This window comes from Patiria miniata, unplaced genomic scaffold, assembly GCF_015706575.1.
Source record: "Patiria miniata isolate m_02_andy unplaced genomic scaffold, ASM1570657v1 HiC_scaffold_3, whole genome shotgun sequence".
In the NCBI taxonomy this organism is placed as follows: Eukaryota; Metazoa; Echinodermata; class Asteroidea; order Valvatida; family Asterinidae; genus Patiria; species Patiria miniata.
This window is the reverse complement of record NW_024037069.1, coordinates 43222717-43231944: the sequence shown is the minus strand read 5'-3', so window position 1 is coordinate 43231944 and position 9228 is coordinate 43222717. Positions and strand designations below refer to the sequence as shown.

Genomic DNA, 9228 nt, shown 5'->3' with positions numbered 1-9228 from the left:
TTGACGCGGCCACGCGGCTTTTTTTTTTTCTTTTTCTTCAAGCTTGGATTGTACAGACAAGGTGGGTACTATTTTGCTTTTTGGTGTCCTCATGTACATTGGTGTCCTCCATAATTTGCCTTGGTGCTTTCGATCATTTGCCTTGGTGCAATTTCCCATTCCTTGGTGCTCTTTGGTAAAAAAAAATTGAGGTGCGGAAATAGAGGAGCTACTGTTGGAGCTACCGCGGAACATTTTGGAAAAAAAAAAGATTGACGCGCATGATTAAAATCGACGCGCGCGCTGACCAGAGACCGACTTATTTTTTGGGGGGTCTAAGTCTAAATAAATAAAATCTTGAGTGCTATTTTTGTAAACACTAATGTAACAGCAGCTTTGCAGGAATACCTTTATGACAGTGCATTTTCATAGCCGGTCACTGGACTTGACACTGAGTGACTTGTGATTGATTTGTGACTGAGTTTCTATGACATTGTGGCTTGATTTCACTTCTGATGATGGGCGGATCCAGCTATGGCACAATGGGGGGGGGGGGTAGCTGTCAGGGGGGGGGGGGGAATAAGCAGGCATGTGCTACTTTATCTGCATTATGGTCCACTTTCTGGGTGCGTTCGAGCGTGCTACTCACATTAACACGAGTATAGCCCTGAGCGCACGAACGGCAGAAGTACGACCCACGGGTTAGCAAGAGTATGCTCCCCGTCATAGCAAGAGTAACACGCTCGAACGCACCCTTTGGGGCCCGAGGGGGGGGGGGGGGGTTAAACCGCCTAAACAAACTCCTCCCCCCATTGTGGTGCTATTCCTCCATCGAGTCTTTTGTTATATGATTTCAGCATGCATCCAAGCCAGAAATCTTTGATAACGTGATAACTAACTTTTTGACTTGAGATTGGATGACTTGGGATTCGACAAGTGGGGAATTATACAACACGGACGTCCCCAAAAGAAGACCCTGCCGCTCAGAAGAAGTTCCTGGCAACGATGGTGAATATCTTGGCCCAGAGGGGGACTCTACGCTCCTTTCTTCTGAACGTCGACGGGGTCACAACCTCGGACTGATTGAAGAAATCTTGCCTCTCCTAGAGGGAAGAATCACTGAATCTGAACTACTGCAATTTCTTTTCATAAATTATAACAAAAACCGAAATGTTTTCTAAAGGCCGTTTAATAATCATCGGACTGCAATGAGAAGCAAATTTAACGTCACAAAAATTGGCACCAAAATTCAGTACAATTAAAATATGTTCAACATAGAACAAAGGGCATATTATATTTTTGCACATATCAATATGAAAAATCAATAAAAAGAAAAAGCCTAATTTACCCTGTTCCTCTCCCCCCCCCCCCCCCCCCCTCCCACGCCCAATTAAGAATAATCACCTGATGGAGTTGATTTCGAAGCTGATGATTGGTCGTTACAATTGCCAGCTGGGCCTCTAGATCACGATGCACTGACCTATGACCTAATGCAATAAGGTAAAATAAGGTAAATGAAGTAAATAAAAGCATAAACTACACTGAGTCTTAAAGATATGATATATCAATTTTGATGCTTTTTCAAAAGTCTGATTAGAGTGCTGGTCATTTGTAAATTTGTGAATGTCTGATATTTCAGGGTATGGGTTCTGTGCAAAAACAAGAAAGGGCAGTTTTTAACCAGTTTCAAAAGCCCTCCTGACAAGACACAGCATGTGCATATTGCTTTGCGTGCATATCGTCAGCACCACCACGAAGTGTCACCCATGTACATACCAGTAAAAACTAGCGATCAAAGAAAACGGCCTCGAAAGTTGACCACCTTCTAAAACAACACTTTCTTGGAGGTTTTTGTAATATTCGTTTTAATTGCTAATCACTTACCGAAATTCGGAGAGCCAATCAGGGTGAGGGAAGGTAGTGATTCATCTCGAAGGTAGTACCACAGGCCTGAAATATAAAGTGTACGGGTCATTCTTTAAATTTAGGGTCCAAACTACGACAATATTCCTGTCCTGTTACCATGGTACTTTGTAATTTGCCATTCAAGTATCTTTCAAAGTGACTTCAAAAACATTTTTTTTTTTATTTGTTGGGTAGGTAGTTTGCTATTCACAATTGCCTTAAACAGAACTCAACCCACCTAACCCCAACTGCATGTTTTGTTGGAATCTGTCAGGATGGGTACAGTACCCCTAAACTGACAGTCTTTTTACATTGGGTTGGCACACCTCCAGAAACTAAGTCAGAAATATGTGTGTGCAAAGTTTCCCATATGGTGATGGAATTTTCCAGGCTTAGAATGGTTCCTAGTAAATCATGCTAGGGAGTTAGGGTTAAAGAGTGCATCAGAATTATATAGTAGGTGTCAGATGTCACAAGGACAGGAAATACTACAGGGAATCGAGTTCTCAAAAACTGGACAGACGATTCCAATTCCAAGTTTTCATAAGATGGAATTTTGCGTCAGGGTGATGTAGATCAAATTAGGTTTTGCCCTTCACCGACGAGTTTTGTGATTTTGTACCTTTGACATGAAATGTCCATCCCTGTCGATAGTATTCATACATGGAGATTCTGTGTGCAACTTTTCGCCATCCGACTTTCCTCAAGAAATTCCTTGCAATGAAGGTGTACGCCGTGGGTACATAGCCAGAGATACCTCGGGCACCAAAGAAACCATTGGCCTATAAATTTGGAGAAAGAAAACCGTCACATAATATTGATTGAAAGCACTGCGAACTTCCCTCACAAATCATCAGCCACACGTACATGTACCTATTAGTTTAAATACTATAATGTGGAAATATCACTAGATAACATAAACTTAACCCTAACCCTTCAGGGTATGTTTGCTAGAGCCCTGCCAAACGCAGCAACATGCAACATTTGTCTAATAAGTGACAAGCCTGCCCAGTGCAGCAAGATCCATCTGGCCAAAAGTCTTCAAGCCAAAGTGCCTCAGAGTCTGTGGTCACCAAATGCAGCAGGATACAACTGAGGCATTGTTCAATGGGACTAGATCTCATTGACTCAGAAGCGGCCGTTTATGCACTGGTGTTGGTAGCTGAATGCACCAAAGAGCACCAGACTTTTGCACCTGATGCACTGTGTTGCGTCTGGCAGGGTTAGGGTTAATCCCCTTCCTTTAGTTGACAAAAATACTTGAGGACAGTACAATAAACGGTAACTCTGTTCTTACCATTCCATAGGATAGCAATTTATGTAAATGAAGTACTCAGGCATGCAACTGGGAACTGAGATAAAACGAGGAAATTCCAAACGACACATGACTTTGTACAGTATTTTTCAATTTGTAATGGAATTCCTGAGAAGCAAAAAAAAAAGAGGAAAACAGCGGATCCCAGGAAAAGTTGCATGCCTGAGTACTTACATACATGTACATGTATGTGTCTCGGATGTTTTTCCTTGCAATGGTAAGCATAAATCAGAATTTTTGTTACCAAAAGTTTTAAAGAAGATATTGTTGGTAACTTGCAAGACACTAGTCCTCGATGTCAAGTTCAAGTCATGATATTCAAGTGTCCAAATCTGAGCATTTTGTCAATGCGACTCGATTTAAGTCAAAGTCGCCATTTTGTCTTCCATTGGATTGGTGCTTTTGACTTGACTTGAGTCATGTTGCAATTTGGGACCGACTCAAGTCTTGAGTCCTGGACTCAAGTCACACATCTCTACAAATCCTTGAACCGAACTATACCTCTGGAGATGCCATCAGGATACTGTAGGAAGCCTTGGACCCCAGCACCAAATCCATGTACTCCTTGGTCAGATTAAAGTATCCCGACGCCAAGGCGCAATGCGAGTCCGTCTCAGCAGACTGGAGGAGCTGACACGTGACCTCCTGGTCAACTCTGACCCCAAATGACCCCATTTGGACAAGAGGATATATCAGGGTGTCACTGACTTCAGTTCGGCTTGCATTGCCATTAGAGCTAGTTGATTCAGTTCTACTCTGGTGTTGATTTTGCATTTTGATGCTCGGAATTGCGGACTCGGAAGCTAACATTTTACCACTGGAAATCATTTGTGCGTCGTCCTTTTGTTCGTCCCACGAGAATCTTGGAGTGCTTGATTGAGAAAGCGGAGTGTGGTCTAAACCGTTCCTTTCATCCACAGAGAAAGTGACATCTTTGTGCATTCCTCTCAAGTTTTCCCGTGCAACGATTTCATCACCAGGATTCCTGTGTTTCCTACGCTTGGATTTCCTGTGGCTGTGTCTGGCATCTTGGCTCTGATTGGTCAGTCTGGATTGGGTCACATGACCACTAGTCTGGTTCCATCTGGATGGATCTAGGACCTGCTGTATCCTGTCTCTCGCAATCTCTTTAAATTTGTTTTCATCCCCTGAAAAAAAATTCAATATTTTCCATTTACAGTTTTTACAAAAACATAAACAATACTGCTTTTTTTTAATACAATTTTAATCACTGATTGCAATTTTTTTTCTAAGGAGAAGCTTTACACTCTGCAAATGCTTGTTTTCTTTCACGCGAAATAGCAGATCAATAGTGCAATAAAGTATGTCCCCAAAAAAGTGTCGGTCTGACTATTTTTAAAATATCTACAAAACCAGGAGGTCAATTTTCAATTTGCCTGGCAAGACCTCAGTCATCATGGCAAGACCTCAGTTTAATGCTCAAGGGCAAATTATTCCAAACTCAAACCACATCAGTCTTTTTTTCTCAAAGTGCAAAAAGTGCCGACATCCTCCTGTTTTAAAAAGTTTAGACCAGAAATATTAGATCGTATACAGATTTCTGTTCAGAAGACGTAACCTGATCATACCTTCGTAAGGGTGGATGTTGACCTCTGGGTCAAGGGTCAAAGTGTCATCAGGGTTCAGCTGGAAGGAGAACGAACTGACTGCGGACACAAGCTCATGGAAGAAGTCTGCCACGTGAGGGCAGTCTTCAAGCATTACGTAACGGTCCTGGCGATTGGTGAAGTAGGAATCACTCAAATTAGCTCTGTAAAATAAGTTAAAAGAAAGAGTAAAGATGAAAGGCAATGATGATGATGAAAACGTCATAGCTGATGGAAATACAGAAAAACTTCTTTACATGTTTACTGTGCTGCCCTCTACTTGGTAGCCTCTTTCACAGATCTGCAAGATTCAAATATCAGTCACCGTGGACAAAATGGAAAAAGTGGCACTTGTTTTCAATTGGCCATTACTCAATCAATATTTTTTTCCGATTTGAAAGACTTTTTCATTGTTGGTAATCTAATGTTCAAACTGGTATACTTGTAAAATATGTATCAATCTTTGTGATGTAATTGTTAAAAAAAGCTGAAAAAGCAGGGCGCTTTGAGGGTTCGGGTTTTGGGGACACCCTGTATTTTGGAGAACTCAGATCTATGGCAACTGAACATTTCAAACTGTTGACAGTCAAGTCCAAGAGTTGCTTTGGATGGGCAATGACCTTAATTGATCATTAGGATCAGAATTTTTTCAAAACATAATTTATGTTCAAGACCAGGTTATTTTTGTGTGAATTTTTCATAAGGTGGTTGTAATTTTAGAATATCTCATTAAGTTTAGGAACAAATTCATTACATGCGACAAGGGAATGGGTTTATAGGAATTCGTGGGAAGGTTGAAGCCTTTCTTTCTCACAGTTTGCTAAGTCTCAAACATTCGAAGGACTTACCCACTAATAATCAGCGTGTCGTCAAAGATACAAACTTTAAGATGGGACAATCCGATAACCTCGTTATATCTCTCGGGAATCAATTTCTTTAAGGTTCCTCTGAGGTCCGGGGTGTGGTACAGAGACACCCGTACCTCAGACTCAAAGTCTTGAAGCAGAGGCAGTAGCATGGTCCGAGAGTTGTGCCTCCCTCGGGAACCTCGCGTACAGTCCAGGAGAATCTGAACCTCGAGGGGGATGAGGGGTTGGCGAGGCGGCTCCTCCTACATGCCTCATAAAGTGAGGCGACCTGACAGAGAAATTGAAAAAGGACGTGCTAAGGACAGACAGAAAAGTGATGATTCGCCTTTTCAAGGGAACAAGAGGGAGTAGAGGTATGAGGTAAGTGGTGATATGCATGTAATCAAGTATCTTAAAATGAGGTCTTTAGTATGTGAGGTTTGATGAGGCTGAATTTTGAAGGCATTGTATAGTCTATTGAACACCTAATGAGGAAAAATGAAAAGTTTGATTTTTTTTTTTAAATAAGGGGTATTTATTTTTTTAAATGAGGTTTTCATTGAACCTCGTGAGGTCTAAGGAGTTTTTGAGATTGAGCCTCATAGGTATTGCACCTCATAGGTATTGCACCTCATAGGTATTGCACAGCATGATGAAACATAACAGAAATAGCACAGGTGTCCTGATGCTTTTGTAAGGAAAGGGCTGAATACACAAAATGCATACAGCAACTTTGACAATATAATGAAACCGATGAGTTGGAAGATTTTAAAACATTTTCCTTGTGAGGAAATCTTTCAAACAAATGGTTTGGGAGGTTTCAATGCCAAATCATCTTTACTGAACTTATACGCCTCATATACTCACAAGTTCATCTTCCTGAGGTCCTGTGCCCAGATAAAGAGCAGCGAGTACCACTCGTCGCTTGCAGGTTTCCATCCGTTCCTAGAAATGAACACAGAAAATACAAAAATTGTAAAAACAACCCATAACCCAAAAGCTTATCAATGTTCTCTTCAAACTTGTTGGGGTTTAACTCACTGAGATGATAGTTCTTTTAAAACCAAACTGAAGTAAAATGAGAAGGAAAAAAAAAAGGCAAGAACTGCAAAGGCATTTTAATGAAGTTCCAGTATATTAACAATGATTAATAATTATGGCAATCATGGTAATAATACATACTTTACAAATGTAATTGTGCCCCAATCCAACAAAATGAGTCGGAAGTCCGAAGATCTATAATTGAGTAAATCAAAGTAACAGTGAAGGGTCTCCTGGAAAGTCTTCAAGTCTTCAACAATGGAAATAATTATTGACGACCTATATCTTACACACCTACTATTTTCATATTCAAGGATGTCAAATGAGCAATTACTCCAAATGCAGAGTAGAAATGTTCCTAATTGTTCAAAATTCATCTTGGAAGAACATTTCATTTCATCTTGGCAGAGATGTAGATTAAAATCATAAATGAGTGATGGTCAAAATAAACACATTGTTTGTGATATTTTTACGCCCCAACTTGACCATTGGTCCCAACTTTAGTTGGGACAGCCTCAACTTAAGCTGGGTCCATCCTAACAAAAGTGTTCTGACTGGAACACATAAGTTGGGACGGTCCCAGCCAAAGTTGGGACCATGGTAAGGTTAGGGCTTAACAAAATCAAGTCAAATGACATTGCAATTTTAATACCCAGTGCCCAGCTAAACTATGAGTTAATATGAAAACAATTAAGGGACAAAGCAAAATTGAAAATTGACCAACATGATCAAATGAACCAACTCATTTTACAAGCTTCAGACCTTGGGAGTGGATATACATGTATACTAAGTGCCGACTTTCTTTCAGTAAACGTTAGTCATCACTGATTCCTCCAGCAAACCCTGGAGGGAAAATAGTGTTTACTACAAGTAGATGGCGCAGCCAATACGAGGTAAATATAAATAAGCCAATCAGAGAAAGCCTACACGAAAACAACAATTTACGGCACCGGCCAAATATCCATGAGAGACTTTCACACACCTTCAGTGTTTCAAAATATTCGGCAGGTCCTTTCAGGATTGTAATCCGGTCGCCACAAACAGAGAATCTTGGAGCCTTGTCTGCGATCCAGTCAAACTGTTCAAAGACTCCCGGGGGACCTTCCCTTGGTTGTCCAGCTGGGTGTGATGAGGAGTGTGATGACGAGGGATTGGGAATGCGATGACCGGAACAATAATTTCTCCTTCGAGCGAATCGAACACCATGCGTTATTTTCCCGCGGGCATGATGACAGAAACTGAATTTGTTTTCAGGAAAAAAATTATGAAATATAAGGCAGCGGATATTTTACCGTGACCCGGTCTTCAATTTTTTAGCTTTTTTACTGGGACTTAGACATTTTTACTTTGACGAATCTTCGTCTGGTTCCATGCTTTTATTGTCATTGTGACTTTGTATTCACAACATGGGAATCAGACTCAATGCAATTTCGGACTTGATTTCCCTCCAGAGCGATGAAACAGAAAAAGGAAATGAAATGTGGGATTGGATTTAAAACAATCAAAGTAGACAATTCTAACTTTTTTGGACACAAAAAAATGAAGTTTCAAAACAACAATGTAGGCCTAGATGGGTTTCGAACGCAAGCGGAGCACTTGCGCGATACATGTACAGGCGTGCTATCCACTAGGCAGCACGCTCGCTCGAACTAAATTGACAATAAGTATTTAGATGATTCCAAACACATAAAGTGACAGAAAAAATGTTGCAACCTGTCACCAGTCCCAGATTCATGTCTTGTCATCAGTTTTGCAATGACTCAGACTGGCCTTTTAGTTCAATTCATTGAGATGATATAGGCTTTTGAGAAAAAAAAGTGTAATGTCAGGTTGCAACAGTTTTCCTAGGTACAATTTTTTTGGTTTTTTTGGCCTTGTCACTGTCACAGTGTCACCTGTAGTGTCAGTGACCATGGTGACAGTGTCACTTTTCCGTAATCCGTATTCGTAACAGTACATAAAAATGAAACGGTCACTAACTTCAAGGCAGAATATGCTACAGAGTTCACAAATAAAGTTCTAATGTTGACATTAGATGTAGTTAGATTAGATTCGATATTGCACACAAAAAACGTAATTCTAACGAAAAACTACCTTGAGTGCGACCGTAAAACCGGCGCAGCAACACGAGCAATGTGCATGGAGGCTGCCATCTTGAATTTATTCTGTCACAAGAGGGCGCTAATTATGATCACCACTGATCTCATTCTCAGTCGCGGCACTCGATCGAAGATGAGAGGCAGATCGGGTTCGACAAAGGCCAGTACTGTGGGGAAAAAAACGCGGCTTAGAGAAAAAAGGATGTGTACATCTCGGGTAAATGTACGAATATTGGAACCTTTACGTAACGAGGGGCCTGGGGGGGGGGGGGAGCTGTGTATTCCGACCATTCCCCCCCCCCCCCCCGGAACCCTCTCCCCCGGCCCCTCGCGCTAAGAATTCGGCATAGGCAAAAAAACTTAGATTTCTGTTATTGTTAACTGAGTGCTAGCTACAGTATCCCCCTCCCCCTCCCTCTCCCCCTTCCTCAATT

The 9228-nt window shown here is 41.2% G+C and overlaps 1 protein-coding gene across 1 annotated transcript; it reads right to left on the bottom strand.

Annotated features, from left to right (window-relative positions):
* Positions 1 to 314: 314 nt before the first annotated feature.
* LOC119738288 (CDP-diacylglycerol--glycerol-3-phosphate 3-phosphatidyltransferase, mitochondrial-like) lies at positions 315 to 8886 on the bottom strand. Its single transcript, XM_038213128.1, is given in 11 exon segments — positions 315 to 1082; positions 1384 to 1466; positions 1864 to 1929; positions 2507 to 2666; positions 3701 to 4347; positions 4789 to 4970; positions 5655 to 5892; positions 5895 to 5943; positions 6522 to 6599; positions 7678 to 7933; positions 8790 to 8886. Coding segments are annotated over 11 exon segments (1938 nt in total). The 5' UTR covers positions 8849 to 8886; the 3' UTR covers positions 315 to 962.
* Between the last annotated feature and the right edge of the window lie 342 nt (positions 8887 to 9228).